This window comes from Brassica rapa, chromosome A09 (genome assembly GCF_000309985.2).
Source record: "Brassica rapa cultivar Chiifu-401-42 chromosome A09, CAAS_Brap_v3.01, whole genome shotgun sequence".
NCBI classification, from domain to species: Eukaryota; Viridiplantae; Streptophyta; class Magnoliopsida; order Brassicales; family Brassicaceae; genus Brassica; species Brassica rapa.
Window position 1 is genome coordinate 30,134,657 of NC_024803.2, and position 16,310 is coordinate 30,150,966.

Consider the following 16,310-nt stretch of genomic DNA (forward strand, 5'->3'; position numbering starts at 1 on the left):
ATGCAAAGTCTCGGGGTCGTACTATCGTAGTTAAGTACTTAAGTTTGTACAAAAGTCAGAATGTTTAACTAAAAACAGGTAAGTAAACAACTAAAAAATATGTAAGAGAATTAAAAATGAATATACAAAGGTTGTCACTTATCATCACCTCACGGGGTCAGTTGACAAACTTTGCTGCTCATTCACTCTCTTTTTCGAGAAAAAGTCTTTTCGCTAATTTTTAAAAATTTGGTTCGCGGCTCATCTTTGTGTAGGGAATATCATTTCCTTTTATTTACAAGTATTTAAGTAGACATTTGCTCATTGCTTGTGTAAGGCTTTTTAGTGGTTAAAAACTTCAATTTGAGAGACTGATAGCTTAAGCCAAAATGGCGTGGTTAGTCTCATATTACTTCTGGATTTTTATTATAGTTTTGTTAAAGAAGGTTCTTCAAGTGTTTCCTAGACTTCATAAAGTAGTTTTCTTTAAGTTTCAGTGAAATGCTTAACATCTAAAGTCTCGTACAGTGAATCTCAGAGCGTAACTGTCTCTTGGCCCAATATATATCCACAGTGAATCTCAGAGCGTAACTGTCTCTAAGGAGAAACATCTATCATGAGGCCTTAAGCATTTCAAAAATCTCTTTAGAACTAGGGAAGTGTCATCTTTATGTGTTTACTAGTTTAAATGTATTTTTGCATATCCGTTAATCTCAATAAGAAAAAACAGGAACAAACAAATGTGGAGTATGATACATACAAAACAAAAACAGTGAAGGGAGTAAGTAAGAATGTTTTCTGTCAATTAATAATAATTTATCATACATATCATATCTAAGAAAACCCCCAAAATGAAATTACAGTGAAGCAAGATCTATCTTACTCTTGATGCAATGCCATTCTTCAATGTTTACTTGTGGTCTTCTTGAGGAGTAATGCTTTGTATACTAATTACACAGAAAATCCTCAAATCTCATCTCCTTGCTCTCTGTCCAAAGTCAAAACTCTCTCTTTCTCTGCTATTGCGAGTTTAAGGGAAGTGTAGGCATTCCTTTAGCATGTTGGCTCTCCATTTCCAGTAGCATCAACGACTTCTGCCTCTGGTATCTGTTTCTCTTTGCTGCAAGTGCTGCGCAACACATACAAAGAGATCAAGATCAAGATCAAGATCAAGATTCAAGAATGTCTTTAATGTTGTTCAAATTATAAAAGACTTTTTTTTTTTCACTCACATGTTAGATCGGTAGGAGGTGCAAAGTCGTAATCATGTCTTCCTCTCCAGATACAGCACAAGTAAATGACCAAGAGCACTAGAACCAATACCACCACACAAGACACGGCTATGGCTATTTTACCTCCTTTGGATAAGTGGCCATTCTCCCATAACAGTGGACACGAGGGAAGAGAGGGAACACCGCATAATCCTTTGTTTCCAGAGAGACTGCAAGAAGTTTGAGCTTTTTATTTTAGTTCAATCATGATTGTGAGCTAATGGATTAAAGAAGAAACAATTGATAATGAAAAGAAAAGATAAAAGTTGCCATAAATAGAACAAAAGGAGACTAATATTTATGTGGAGACTTTCAAAATTAGCTTACTCGATAATTCCACCATGAACACCAACTGAATAAACCTCCTCAGGTACCTTTCCTTGCAACTCGTTGCCATTCAAAAGCCTAAACAACAGATCATACGATAAGATCAGTTAGAGTTTGTGTTAAAGCCAATATGTTTGGTTGTCACTAAAATCTTGTTAGAGCAATCTAGTCCTCTTAACGTCAATAAACAGCTTCTTACACGAGTTTTAAGCTTGAAGTGGACAAGCTTTCAGGTATTGGTCCTGTGAGCTGATTGTTTGACAAGTCACTGCGAACCACATATGCAAACAAATGAGCACGAATATACAGAGCCAAAACTGTGTCAAGGGAATTCTCACACTACAATATCACTGTTTTGTTGTCATCTTATAAACGCATATCATTTATCAGAAATTGCCTACAATTTGAGGCAGTAGCAAAAAATTGAAGGGGTCTCCCATCAATGATAAAATGTGGCAAATTAATCATATGAACTGAGGTGTGTTAACTTACAGACTCGCAAGGGATTTATGACCAAGACCTAAAGGTAGTTGACCAGTTAAGGAATTTGAACTCAAGTTCCTGCAATCATAACAAAAAAAAAGGAAGAATATTCAAAAATATGAGATAATAGAGTGAATTTCATATCTCTACCACTATGCATACACAGCATGGATCCAAATGCATTATAATGATTTTAATGAGCTATGAACTCTGAGATAGATAAACCAAGCTAATAGCTGATACTTACAGGCTATTCAAATTCGTCAGGTGGCTAATCTGTTCACTGATGAATCCTTTTAAGCCTTGGCTTCCCAGGTCTCTGAAACATGTCAGGAAAACAAACTGTTAATTGTGGAAGTGTCTTTAAATCTCTATGCACCAGTAAAAGACCAACATCGTTAAACCGGACGGAGGAAGGATGCCTTTTTAAGATTAGGAAAAGTATGTTTAGTGGGATAATGATGTTTTCTTATAGGGAAAAGAAAATCGGGTTTTGAAGCTAGTACAAATACGGATCTAAGAGATTGGAAATTTATTCATTCACATAATTGATATTCAAATTCTAAACGGATATTTGCCTCAATTCATTTTGCTCTCTTCAATATATCTGCTTTATTCTAAGTTAATTTGAGTTTGTTCATAACATAAATGATATATAAGATATCAAGAATATCAGGTGATTTCTTTGCTCTATCCCAGTTAATCAAAGACAATCTAATTTTCACACATAATGTGACAATGACACTCACATTTGGAATATAACAAGAGCAGATCCTTGTGGGTTAGGCCGGCATTGGACTCCTTCCCAAGCGTCCCAGCTAGTAGGAGCACAAGGATCACCATTCCAACCCATCCTATCAGGAACACGCAGTGAATCCTTCAAGGCTTTCATAGCAGCCACTGCAAAGACAAACACAACATTTTAGCTTAACTCTGCAATAGTCGGCACTGAATGTTCCAAGTCCAATCAAGAAGTCTTTACTTTGTTCAGGCACCGTAGCCATATCAGCAGGAACAATGGCGTAAGTCTCTAGCCCGCTGATGATCGGTGCTCCAGTAATAGGCGAGAGCTTGACCGTCAAAGTAGTACTACTCAAATTCTTGACGGTATAGTTCAAACTGTAAGCCGCAAAACCTCCAACCTCGTTGAACACGTCAACTCTCCTCACTTTATCCTCATTCACCACAAGATCAAACACTCTCTGACCAGCTTTCTTCACGGTCGAGTCAATCTCCGAGAAATGGAACCACATCAAGTAATCAAGCTTCGCGTCAACCTCCAGCTCATAAACAAGCGGTCCACCTCCGGACACCGTCACCGCCGTCTGATAAAGCTTAACCGGGAAAAAATTGGGAGCCTGATCAACTCCCTTGATCTTCTCCACCGTGGACAACGACCTCGCCAAGGACTTAGCCTCCTCGGAGCGAAACTCCTCGTCGGACTGCCACGACCGACCGAAACTATCGGTGTCGTTGGTGAAACCAGGCCCCCACTGGTCCGAACCGCAAGTGAGTCTCCCGTAGTTAACCAACAAAACATCCCGACCAGTCCCGTCGGCGTCGTAGGAAGACGGATCCACCTGCAAGACCTCGAGGGAGCCTACTATAGGAGGATCGGTGGCGATGCTGTAGAAGCACAAATCAAGCTCGCCGTCTCCGATGAAGGCGAACAGATCGGAGTAAGAGCCGTCTTGGAGGAGATTCTCAGGCCAAGGGGATCTCCAGGAGAAGACGAGGGTGCCTTCAACGGAGACGTCGAAGGAAGGGGAGTGTGATTTGCCGTCGTAGTTGTCGTAGACCGTGAAGGTTCTGATGTAGTAACGGCCGGCGGGGAGGGGGAGGACGTAGCAGTTTTTCTTGCCGAAGGAGAGAGGGAAGTAGCGGACGGTTTTCTCGGCGACGTGGTGGAAACGGAGAGGCTCGGAGACGACGGCGGTGGATCCGCCGGAGTAGAATTGGTCGGGGAGCCATGTGCGGTTGAAGGCGTCGGTGGAAGGTTCGGGGCTTCCACAGTCGATGAAGAAAGAAGTATCTGCAAAAGATAAAAAGAGAGGGAATGAGTTCAGTTCATCGTTATCAGATCTAATATGGAAAGATAGAGAGAGAGAAGCGTACTGAACGGAGAGGAGAGAGAGAGGGGAAGGATCAGGAGAAGGGAGGAGAGAGAGAGGAAGAAGGAGGGAGACAAGGGCATTGTTGGAATTCGGATTTGTGAGAGAGAGTAGTGGAGAGAGTAAAGGGGGGGAAGAAGCATGTATGGCACTGTAAGAGACAGCTTAGCTTGTTACATACAAACATAAACAAAGAGATGAAAGGCGAGATTAGCGGGTGGACTGAGTTGAGTTCGGTCATTTAAAGACATTTACAACACTTCTTGCTGACTTTATTATTTTCACTTTTCCCCCTATATTTAGGCGTCGCTTTTTAATTATTTTCTTTTTTTAATATTCGGTTTTAGACTAGCTTTATTTGAATAAACCTGATTACGGACTAGTTTAACTTTTCTCATTGTAATAGTGCAACTGAATATTACTTCCTTTATTTTATAAAGAATGTCATTTTTATATTTTTTTTCTTTATTACACAAAAAAATTTTACTTAAATTTTATACTTAATTTAATATTATTATTATTTGTTAAATAATTTAATTTTATAAATAATTTTATTATCTCAAAAACTATTAGTTAAAAACAATATAATAATGAAAGTATTGATGAATTTTAATCATTACTACATTATTTTCCTTTTTCTTTCTTATTATGCGATATAAAATTAAATTATTTTTCAGAGTGGAAGTACCCACAGAGTACGAGTAGATAGATAATGAATGATCCGCGGGAAGAGCTAATAGTTACGGCAGTGAATGAATCAACTTCTACCTGTTACCGTGACGTGGCCACCATGCACTACCAGACAAATATTCACCATCACCACCTAAAATTCACCGTCAATCTACTTAACCCCGACCAAATATTAACTTTTAACAATTAATTTCAGTACACGCCAGATTAGTTTCTGAATCTTGTGTTTTATTTGGTGACCAAGTCTAACGAAATTTAATTAACAAATTAACTCTCATTTTCTTTCTTTCTGATAGAGAGATATTTAAGTAGAATTTTTGTGATCATGGTGCCCACTTCGTTGTAATCAGTTCCGTTATATTTTAATCAATTGCTTGATTACTAAGTATATGATTTTACAACGAAAATTTGAAGAAGAAGAAAAGAGTAACGTGGTTAGTTAGTGGTTTGAAGAGTGACTGTGTCAGCTTGAGAGGACAAACGCGCTCGGTGTATTATTAAATTCTCTGAATTCTGAATCCGTGACTCCATCTCCTTGTCGTTTCCTTCACAATACTACTACAAACGAGAGAATAGACAAAACCCGGTCTAAATAACTCACCAACTCCCGGTTTTCTCTAAGATCCAACGAGTGTTTTTTTTTCTTTCACGATTGATGTCAACCAAATTTCAACGTGCTGAAACAACAAAAAGCTTCTTTTACAGCAAACTGGTGCTCAAAGCAGAGATAAAACAAAATAAAAGATGGTGGAAACAAGAAACAGAGCTGAAAATGGAGAAGCACAAGACGTGTGTAGCGGTCTAATTGCAAAACAAGAATGCAGGCTGTGGGGTTCGAACCCACGCGCACTTATGTGCAGAAGAACTTAAGTCTTCCCCCTTAACCACTCGGGCAAACCTGCTCATTGAGTATTTCATATATTATTGGATAATTAGTTTAACTAGAGCAAGACATTGTCAACTGAAGAACAAAAACAAAAGAAACTATGAGAAACGTGTTTTGCTTGAGCAATTAGCTCGGGAGGGGGGGGGGGGGGGGGGGGGGGGGGGGGGAGAGGTTGAGAAAAGAAAACATTCACCGATGCAATGGATGAGATTAACCAAGTTGAAGAAAGCTGGTGGATCTCCATCGAGGATGTGTATTCATCACCGTCGTAACAAGTAAACGATAACACAAACTGTGTGGGGTTTTGGTGACAGTTTGATAGCGATACCAAGTTCAGTAAGAAAGAGCTTCCTAGTGAAATTCTGGACTCAACTCCGGAGAGATTAGAGTCCAAACATGGAGGCTTTGGACTCATTAAGTTCTCAGAAGCAAATATATTTACATAAGGACATTCCAAGTTAGATTGGAGACACGTTCCAAAGAAGTTATTCTAAATCCGAAAAGAGAAAAACCAAAAACAGTTTGAAATCAAAGCACTTGAGCAACATATATCATACATCAGCGTGGCACCGTTTTGCCTACCAAAAAATAACAGAGCGAGTTCCAATAGTCTTGGAACTCGTGGGAGTTGTGGTTAGTCAGTCTTTCCAGTGCCCCAAGCGAGAAAGCTCTCCTGTGATCCAAATTCCTGAACACCCATAACATAAACCCATTTAGCCTTTTTGTGCCTGATCGCATCAAAAAAAGTTTCAAGAGAATAAAAGGATTAAAGTTTACCAGCTGGCTAAGACGAAACTCGGGTGGAGTATCAAGATCAATGTTGGAGGGATCAAGAACGAGTTTCTGACAATCCTCCAGATCCCTTTTGAAGTCTTCTGTTCCTCCCAAATGTGCGTAATCACCAAAACACGGCTGCTTGTTCCTTGAGCCTCCTCCATTGTTTGTGTTCTCATCTCTGTCCTGCAAGAGATCGTCGCAAAGAGACAAGGCTTCCACAAGCTGCTGCGAGTCCAATATAAACTGAGATCCACCACTGTCCAACCAATTCGGATCTTCCTCAGCTTGGTTTTCACCTTCGTTTCCATCTTCCTTACCATTCTCTTTCTCTTCTCCATCATATACCATTATTTCATTTTCTCGGTTTTCAATCCCGGTCTCAGGTGCAGGCTCATCCTCGGAGCTTGTTCTTTCGTGGTTACGTTGAACTCCCTGAACCTCATCTTCCATATACACTGCCTCAGATATCTTTGCGAAACAAATCAAGAAGTGTCAGTTAGTTAGTGTATCAAAAGAAAGCAGAACAACAAGAAACCTTTACCTCAGCAAGAGACACCTCAGGAGCAGCTACATAGTCATCTGCAAAGTGAGGATCAGAGCAAACTCCCACAGCTTGTGGAGGCTCTGGTGTAAACAGTTTCGGAGTGACAGGATCCGCTTTGGGAGTGGTTGCAGCAAAGATATCATCAGAGACATCATCTCCAGCTTTATCACCACCACCTTGCTTGAGCACTGCTGGCTGCTGGTAGAATATCTTGGAAACAACGTAGTCACCTTCTTTCTCATCTTCGTCCGTCCCCAAATGGTATTGATGCATCACCCAGTTGGTTTTCACGGCTTTCCCACCGTAGAGAACCATTATCTTCTTGCAACCTCTTTGAACACCATCCAACACAACCGGCTTAGTTCTTCCTGTCTTGTGCCAGCGCACGTCCCCGAAATCGTCGTCGTGAATCTTCCTACGCTTTCTAGTTCCTGTGCTGTAAGCTTTGATTGCTCTATGGAAGAAGTGGGACACAGTCCCATCGTGCTTAACACCTAAACATATTTCAAATTTGATTTAAGAATAAAACATCATTTGGATACTGAAAACATTAAAAAGAAGCTGAAATGGGTAACCTGGCAAGTTCTTAGGATGAGTGTAACAGATACCATCATCTTGATTAACAGTTGGGATGAACTCATCAATGAAAGGGTGGGAGCTTAAACCCAACAAACCAGATTTTGCAAGCAAATGCCAGATGATCTCTGGATCAGAAGGATCGAATTTCACACCTCGTGGCAAGCCTGGCCAGTCATCAACTTCCTGTAATTTGTAACAAAACTTTTGTGTGAGAATCGTAGATATGAAAAAGAAACTAAAGAAAGAGCAAACCGTACATCGTTGTTGTCAATGACGTGACTACAGTTGGGACAGTGTCTAGTAGGATTGCTGTTCCACACCACTTGGTGCGAGTCAGAATGACTCGATGCACTCTTTATTTTAGTTGCGATTCGGTTACTATCAACCAGCCACGATCGTCTGCAAGAAAAGCATTAATTGATGGAGACAGTAAGTTCATAGCCACAACAACGAGAAAAAAAAAGATGTTACCAAACAAAACACATAGGCTGTAATGAAAGAGCTGAAAAAAAAAAACTTATCCAAACAGTACCATCAACACTAGGAAAAAAAAAACTCTTTAGCGCTAAACTTATACATCAGCAGAAAGTTAAAATCAGAGAGCTCCCTGACTCAAAAGTTTCAAACTTTTTTTTTTCTATTGAAATTGACAGTAATCGTAGTTAAAGCAAAATCAAAACTCGATATAACCTAGACGAGTCCCAGAGCGATATAGAAGAAGGATAGTGCTTCTTACCCAGCCATGATAGAGCTCGATGATGATTAGAATGAAGAGGAGAAGAAGAACCCTAAGACAAAATCTCTAGGGAAGTTTTGAGTTTGATATTTGTGTCCACATTGAAGTTTCCTCGAATATCGATAAACTCGACTCCGCTTTAATACTCTTTTCTTTTCTTTTCTTTTTTTTTTTGTTTGCGAAGACGAAGAGGGAAACAATTTAGATTTTTAAGAAAATAAAATCCCGTAAATAACTGGCAAGTAAAGTGGTGGAGATATATAGAGACGCGCCAGTTTTAATGTCTTTTTGGAAATTACTGGGTGAGACGACGACTTTGAGTTGACTTCCACTGTAACAAGCCTGGTCGTCTAAGATCGACGGTTGTGATTTCTTCCGTGGGTCTTCTAATAACTTTCCTATTTTATGGGGCAGGTGGGTGACCAATGGTGATGTTTATGGGCTTATTAGTTATTTAACATTCGTTAAGATTTAAGACTAGTGACGATCCTTTTTCCGACACAAGGTGGTGGACCTTCCATTAGAGGATTATTGAATTTATTGATTGCAATCTTCCAAACCTCAAAAATCTAAAGCATTCAGTTTTCCATTTGCTTTTCACATTTTTTAAAACAAAACTAGTATTTTTGATATAGTGGAGTTGATGCATTTCACTAGGGCTGGGCAAATAAACCGAATCCGAAAATCCGAACCGAACCCGATCCGATAAAAATGAATCTGAACCCGACATAAATACCGAATGGATCTTGTTTTTTGGTATTTTGGGTTATGGGTATTATCCGAACCGAACCCGTACCTAAATGGATATCCGATAGAATCCGAAACATTTAAAATCACAAAAAGAACTTCTACCAAATATGATCTTAATTCTTAATATGTATCCAAAATACTTTAAGATATTATTGAACTTCTAAAATAATTATCTGTTACATGAAGGTTGATGGTGGAATGTGCCGGTTGATGCCTGAAGTTTTTAGATTTTGGTTTTGTTTTTATTGAATAATGTTTCTCATTTCATGAGAACTTATTTTTTGTTTTATGATTTCATTTATCTGTTTTTTTTTCTATCACTAACTATGTTTATCTTTCGCTTGATTTTGAATGATCACGTTTGATGTTTTTTCTTATTTTTGAATCGATTTTACTTATGTTTTGGCTATTAAAATATATACAAATCATGTATTTTAAATCCGAAGAACCGATTTCATTTATGTTTTAGTTACAAAATAGGTACAAATCAGGTATTTTTAAACCGAAGAATCGATTGGGACCCGAACCCGAAAGTACAATGGGTTATACCGGTTCTTTGAATATTTACTAACCCCGACCCAAACCCGATAGAACCCGAACCGGTCCCGAACCGAACTTTTATATAACCCGAATGAGATTGATTTTGATAAACCCGAAAAACCGAAACCCGAATGGATAAAACCGAAACTCGATTGGGACTCCGATTGCCCATGCCTACATTTCACCAGTACAAGAACTTTGCATCGTGAGATTTCACTATTTTGAAAACCAAGAACTGAATTTAAAGATTTGCGTTAAGGTACCAACAATATACTTATCCACCCAGAGTTATCATTTGAGACGTTCGAAGCTTGAACGTAGAAAAGAACCAAGAACAAAGCCAGTATCAAATTCAATTTCCCACGTAAAAAGATTTGTCACTAATGTAATGAGTCGACTTTATTCTTTTTCTTACATAACTTTTCAACGATTCAAGCACAGTGGATAAATTACATCTTCCTTACAGAAACTGTTGAACTCTTATACTTGTTTGCTGATGATGGGTTTTTAGACAATGACGAAGCTTTGAACCCTCCGCTCAGTAGACTGGACGCAGACGCTGCACATATTTTCCTTCTCTTTGCTTCTAGCTCCAGTCTTTTCTTGCTTGACGATGACATCGAGTAAGATGACTCGGGAAAGATGGAAGATGCATGGATCAAAGCTCGTTTATCCTTTCGGTTCTTATCAAACTTGGTCTTGAACTTCACGTTTGATGCAGCTGCAATATCTTCTTCGCTCTTTGGAAGAAGTCTTATCCCCAGGCCTAGCTTCCTTGAAGCAGCCTCTTCTTCAGCTACACGCTTCCTGTGTCCCTGGATAACGAGTAAAAGTTAGAAAAGAGGAATCATTAAAATACGAGATTGCAAACTTTGTAACTGACCCTAATCTGTGCACGCAGAGCTTTGTTTAGGGAGTAGTCATCTGCATGCCTTGCGTCTGAGACTCGCTGGAGACGGACCAAAAGCGGTTCAGCTGCTTTCTTCTTCTGCAAATCAACTTCCTGGTGCTCTAAACGATAAAACGGGTCTGCAAGCTTTCCCTTCTCTGCACCAAGATTATAAAGCCATACCGAGAATGAGCCAGCAGAACAAATAAGAAGGATGAAAAGCCAAAACACATATAGATATTCTAAATGCAAACTTGTTGACGAAGGTAGAAACCAACCTTCCTCAGCAGTGAGCTCCATGGTTTCAGCGTCTTCTACGTCATATTCCTCAACCTTCTTCTGGGCACCACTAGTAATCACATACTCGCAGTTCTGAGGATCTGTCTGAATAACTATCTCTTGTTTGCAGCATGGTGCTTTCATCGCAAAGCTCCATATCTGACCAATAATACAATATATAAACTCAGGTATAGTTCCATTACAATGCAGTGCACACGTATCTGTGCAATCATAGGTTATTTAAGTGATGGCAGAAAAATGAAAGACTCTCAATTAATTCATACCTTTGTAGAATAATAGTTCCCAACTTGCTTCTTCTCTGCATTGAATCGAACACCCTTGGCAATCATAGAATTGCAGCCACCACACCATATATTATAGGGCATCTCGAACCTGAAAAAAAACAAGACCACGTGTGAAAATCTCATCCAAAGTAAGAGTACCCTCCTGCCAATTCAATTTTAAAAAAAAAGAAGCTTCTCATTGATCAATAGAATGTACAGCAGCAGAGATAGGCACATTTGCACAACAACTCAAGCTTCTGATCTCCATTGGTAAGTAGGCAGACACTGGAATGAACTAATAACATAGTATTTGATTTGATTATAGTACCTTATGATCAAAATCCCCTCGCCTAGTTTCCTGGCCCTCTCTCTGAGGGGATGCTGTCCTTGAAACTTGTTCAAGGAACCTTGCTCCGGTGTCCATTCTGGTGGATAGTAAAAGTTATCTGCCCTGGCAGCTGAAAGAGTCGACTGCAAACAAAAACAAAAAAAATATTGAATATCCAATTAGCGAATCATAGAGGACTGACACATAGAATTAAACCCCTGAGTAAGCAACCAATTCATTCGGTTAGCTGAAACGTCTATAAAATTACCATAACAAGCTCAAAGCTGTAAACTTTTCAACTTTGTGGATAACAGAGAAGGATGGCATCAATAAAAAAAACCTCAAATTTATATATGAACCACATGCTAATCTATTGATAATACAATCAAGTAAAGGTATAATCATTCTGAATTATGCACCAGGAACGAACCCTAAACCCTAATCTCCGAAACCAATCCAAATTAATTACAATAAAATCAAATCTTTGGGCTTTGGAGATCAATTGCAATCAACAAGCACGATATCCCCAATTTACCACAGGAGAGAAATCAATCGATGAAAATACAGAGCAGTTATTTGAAGGATCGATTGAGAAAATAAAAGAGTACGTACCATCTTCTTCTTCTTCTTCTATGGAGATTGATCAAATCGTTCTTTCAATCGCAAATCTCTTTGGCTCTGGCTTGGCTATGAGTTTGTTTGTTTGTTTGTTTGTCGAAGAGCTATAATATTTCTGTCTTCCACATGTAGCGAAATCTTATTTTTACCTCTTGAAAACGTTGCCGTTTTGGTGCTGTGTTGTTTACACACGGAGACGGAGTTATTCTGTATTGGTTCAGGATGTGTTTTTATTTGGTTGAACCGATCATATCCAACTCAAACCGTATTGCAAATCAACTTTGAAATTCAGACTAAAATCTATACAATTTTGAAATTCAGACTAAAATCTAGTTTTAGTGTTAAAGATTCATTTTTAAAACAATTACATTACTTAGCTCTTTTGAGGGGATGAAAGTGTGAAACTATGTTGTTGATATCTTTCTTTTTTAAAATTAAAAGGTAACTAGAATTTAATTCGCGTCATATGCAGTTATTACTATATTCTAAAATTAACTCAAAAGTATAAATCAACATAAAATGTAAATGTACACCATAATTAGTTTCAAGCAATGTTATCATTTTAAGTATTACTAGGTGACCGGTCCGGGCATAAAAAATTCAAAATATGGACTAAATCTTATATGATTTTATAAGTAACGGATTTTATAATATGTCAACAACCGTCTTTGGGAGAATTCATCAGGCGTGGAAAAAAGATCGCACACCAATTTGAGATGGACGAGAGGGAACAAAGTAACTTCAGTATGAAGAGGCAGATATTGTGTGTACCGTGTACGTATAATTGCAATGTCCCTATTTTCTTTGTATGTTTTCGAAGAAACTTTCATTCAAAATATGGAATAAATATTGCATAGTTTTAGAAAATTCAGATTTTATATTATCATTAATTAGAAATGTATTGTATATCTGTCGTTAAAATCTACGATGGAGAGTAAAATATTTTGTTTCCATTAATAATAAAAAAAACATTTGTGTAGACATAGTAAAAGAAAATATAATAAAAAAAATTCGAAAAATTATCCATAAAAATATAAATTATGAAGTACAATTGTTGAAAAATAATGCAAAATAATTTAGAAACCTGCAAAAAATTAAATAAATTTTGTAAGTAATTTGTCGGATGAACATTATTTTACAGATTTATAAGTTTCAAAATAAAAGTTAACATGAAATAATATTAAAGTAGACATACTTTCATCGAAATAGTCAGAAAACGGGATGCTCCTGAATACAATCAGTTCCTAACCCATCACTACCCATCTGGAAAATACAAAAAGTAAATAATTGTAACAGTCTATATACTTAAAATTTTGTATTTGAAAAGAAAGTAGATTAAAATTACATACCGTGACTATGGAATATTCTGAAAAACTTGTTTGTAGACAACATTCAATGTTTTTGTCTGCGTTTTCCCTTCTTTACCAGTTATTAGGATTTTCAATCCAGATCTCGACTTAACTCTTGAAAGTGCAACGTAGAGCTGACCATGAGAGAATACTGGCCTAGGCAGAAACAACCCAACACTTTCCAGTGTTTGACCTTGACTTTTGTTGATGGTCATCGCGAAAGCCAAAGTAACTGGAAACTGTCTTCGACGCATTCTGAAGGGGAACTTGGTGTCAGGTGGTGTGACAAACATTCTAGGGATTCAAACCGGATGTCCAGCAATTTTGTTTCCGGTTATAATTCTACCTTCTATCACATGGGGCAGTAACTGAGTAACAATTAGCCTAGTACCATCTGCAATATCCATGTTACGAAGACACATGATAGGAGCACCAACCTTGAGCTTCAAGCAATGTCTAGGCAGTCCAGTCACTTTAACACTGTTCAAAAACTCTGCAGGATATACGACATTTTCTTCTATGTCAACATCGGATGGGATAATACTGTTAGAGCTAAGGTAAACCTTCTCTTCTCCTGAAAACATATGCACATGTCCGGTCTTAGGATAAAGTCTGTAAAGCAAGAGCTTGGGGCACCACGATTTATTAATATGTTATTGCACCAAAGTTTCTATGGTGGTAGTGGCTCTATGTACATCTTCTTTCTCCTCCAGGCCCGGGTTTGAGGCACACCTCTAACCATGTTTTTCGTATTTAAGAAAGACAAACTGCCAAATAAAAAATTGATAATAACTAATTTATTTGATTGAAAGATTCATTACTTTTTCTAAAACAAATTATTTTTCTTAAATGTTATATTAATGATAAATACTTAAGTTACAATAACTACTTATTTTTTATTTACCCTAACAATTTACGTTCTATCTCCCTCTTCTTTTTCAACCTTCTTGTTTATTCTTCTCTGCAGAAGTGCATATCAATCATAATCCACCTTCTCTGAATCTATGTAAGTTTTACCTCTTCCTTAATTTATTTAGTTTTCGTTAATTTTGTGAAAAATATCATTAAAGTTTAATTTTGTCCCTCTCCAATTTAAACTTTAATGATATTTTATATTATCTGATATGTATTCATATTTATACGAAAAAAATTATAGTTAGGGGATAACATATTGGGAGTGTGCTTTAGGCACCACAGATATCCGGACCAACACTGAGTATGAGTATGCATGTCATCATTTTGTTTTTCAAAATCAATATAGTTTTGACACATATTAAATCATTTCTCAAATATTGAGGATATATCTATTTTCGCAGGTTTCATTAATTTGGTTGTTTAGAGGTAGTGTTAGTTGGAACTTGAAACTATGTATATGGTCATTTTCGTCCTTTTGTACTGACCCATTTGATTTTGGCTGCTGGTACTATACTCAAAGTCAAAGTAAGTCAATGGTCACCATAATAAGTTCAACATAGCATGACGCTATAAGCACTATTAGAAGTTCTAAACGACATTGAATACTGAAAAACACGGTATTATTACCAAGTCTTAAAACAAATCCGAAAACAAATTGGTACACCTCGAGAACCACACAGTGTGGGAGGTTAACAAAGAAAAACATTACATAACACAATCAAGTTTTTGTTTTATTGCAACATCACAAAAGCACTCGAAAGCATATGACGAGAGCCATCTGATTATATACAGATATCTTTATGTTATGATAATTATACAAACAATTAACAGATTCAGAAGCTTGAAATCTTTGGAGGCAATGCAACATTAATATTGAGTGTTCGTTAATTTAAAGATTATTTCACCAATGTTTATTTTTAACATTGTTACTTAATTTCATCTTATTGTTTACAAAGTTTTGTTATCATAACTCTTTTTCATGTAGTAGTATAAATAAATACTACATTATATAAGTTTGTAACATAAAAGAATATTTCCTAAACTATGATATATTTTAACTATGTGAGTGAAAATAAAAGAGAATGTTAGGGTCACAAAACACATCAAATACAAAGTATTTGCAAAACTGATTTATATATTCATCAATTTTATGATGAGTTTGTCTCTATGTTTGAAAACTAAAATAACTATGGAAAGGACTTGGAGAGCATATCTGACCTCACCATTTTAGTGGGATTAATAATTAGTGTGTAGTTTATCCATACTAATATCATTACTAGACGGACCTAGAGAATGATCCTCTATGATTACTACCTTCAAATAATTGAGCTATAAAGCTTAGCGCAACATATTTTATGTAATTCTTTTTGATAATTGTCCTGACCAATCCGTCTAAAATATTAATTTGGAAAGCGGATCGAATTCTTATACTGGAGAATCCAAACCCTACCAGCCAAAAAAACCCATCTCAAATATTTGAACTTTATTTGTTTGTTAGCTCGTTTGTAATATAAAGGGAAGTTTTGATTATTTTGGAAGTAAAATTGAAAAGGCCGCAAATTTGGAAGAGGGAGGAACAAATTATAAATTTTTGGCATTGCACCATAAGATTCAAACGGTCAAATCTTAAATTTTAGAAAATAATTTATTAGATTAACAAAGAACTTTTTTAATCTAAATTTTCAGCACAGTCATTTTTCAAAAATCAAACAAGTATTAAAAGGGCGATATACTGATCAGAGAGGCTGTCCACGTCGGACAGTTTAATCAACCAATCACGTTATAATGTTTTGACACGTCATCTGGGCTTTGCATTTAAAAAAAAAAATCTATCGTGATATGGTTTGGGCCATGAAGCCCGCGGTTTCATAAAAATTTGACGTGATATTAGCTGGGCCATAAAGCCCATTATTTCTAGAGGCGGAGAACGAAAAATGCCGACTCGAGATCCCCCTTCGTCAGTCTTTCAACCCTA

At 37.2% G+C, this 16,310-nt stretch overlaps 3 protein-coding genes and 1 non-coding gene across 4 annotated transcripts; all 4 read right to left on the reverse strand.

Moving 5' to 3' along the window:
- Positions 1-729: 729 nt before the first annotated feature.
- LOC103840595 (receptor-like protein 4) lies at positions 730-4,676 on the reverse strand. Its single transcript, XM_009117092.3, has 9 exons — positions 4,176-4,676; positions 3,043-4,092; positions 2,810-2,960; positions 2,308-2,379; positions 2,070-2,138; positions 1,777-1,845; positions 1,578-1,655; positions 1,212-1,420; positions 730-1,108 (listed from the first exon to the last, which is right to left on the reverse strand). The coding sequence occupies exons 1-9, from the start codon at positions 4,312-4,314 to the stop codon at positions 999-1,001; spliced, it is 1,947 nt and encodes a 648-aa protein (XP_009115340.1). The 5' UTR covers positions 4,315-4,676; the 3' UTR covers positions 730-998.
- A 1,004-nt stretch (positions 4,677-5,680) lies between these two features.
- Positions 5,681-5,763, reverse strand: TRNAL-UAA. The gene has a single exon. It is a non-coding gene; the product is annotated as a tRNA-Leu (tRNA).
- A 321-nt stretch (positions 5,764-6,084) lies between these two features.
- LOC103840596 (SUPPRESSOR OF GAMMA RESPONSE 1) lies at positions 6,085-8,906 on the reverse strand. Its single transcript, XM_009117093.3, has 6 exons — positions 8,384-8,906; positions 7,905-8,046; positions 7,644-7,830; positions 7,066-7,562; positions 6,525-6,992; positions 6,085-6,435 (listed from the first exon to the last, which is right to left on the reverse strand). The coding sequence occupies exons 1-6, from the start codon at positions 8,389-8,391 to the stop codon at positions 6,382-6,384; spliced, it is 1,356 nt and encodes a 451-aa protein (XP_009115341.2). The 5' UTR covers positions 8,392-8,906; the 3' UTR covers positions 6,085-6,381.
- Positions 8,907-9,927: 1,021 nt separating this feature from the next.
- On the reverse strand, positions 9,928-12,275 carry LOC103840597 (coiled-coil domain-containing protein 130). The gene is made up of 6 exons (XM_009117094.3): positions 12,066-12,275; positions 11,454-11,596; positions 11,126-11,234; positions 10,841-11,000; positions 10,557-10,720; positions 9,928-10,488 (listed from the first exon to the last, which is right to left on the reverse strand). Exons 1-6 carry the CDS (start codon positions 12,066-12,068, stop codon positions 10,123-10,125), a joined length of 945 nt encoding a protein of 314 aa, XP_009115342.1. The 5' UTR covers positions 12,069-12,275; the 3' UTR covers positions 9,928-10,122.
- Positions 12,276-16,310: the final 4,035 nt, after the last annotated feature.

Excerpts from the sequence above, each read along its gene's own strand:
- LOC103840596 (XM_009117093.3), bottom strand. Across the intron at positions 7,831-7,904 it reads ACGTCATTGACAACAACGAT|GAAGTTGATGACTGGCCAGG; the intron begins GTACGGTTTGCT and ends TACAAATTACAG. Across the intron at positions 7,563-7,643 it reads TCATCCTAAGAACTTGCCAG|GTGTTAAGCACGATGGGACT; the intron begins GTTACCCATTTC and ends AAATATGTTTAG.
- LOC103840597 (XM_009117094.3), bottom strand. Across the intron at positions 11,235-11,453 it reads GAGGGGATTTTGATCATAAG|GTTCGAGATGCCCTATAATA; the intron begins GTACTATAATCA and ends GTTTTTTTTCAG. Across the intron at positions 10,721-10,840 it reads GGAGCTCACTGCTGAGGAAG|AGAAGGGAAAGCTTGCAGAC; the intron begins GTTGGTTTCTAC and ends ATCTTGGTGCAG.
- LOC103840595 (XM_009117092.3), bottom strand. The coding sequence starts at position 4,314 with ATGCTTCTTCCCCCCCTTTACTCTCTCCACTACTCTCTCTCACAAATC. Across the intron at positions 4,093-4,175 it reads CTCTCTCTCCTCTCCGTTCA|ATACTTCTTTCTTCATCGAC; the intron begins GTACGCTTCTCT and ends TATCTTTTGCAG. Across the intron at positions 1,109-1,211 it reads ACCTCCTACCGATCTAACAT|CACTTGCAGCAAAGAGAAAC; the intron begins GTGAGTGAAAAA and ends TGTGTTGCGCAG.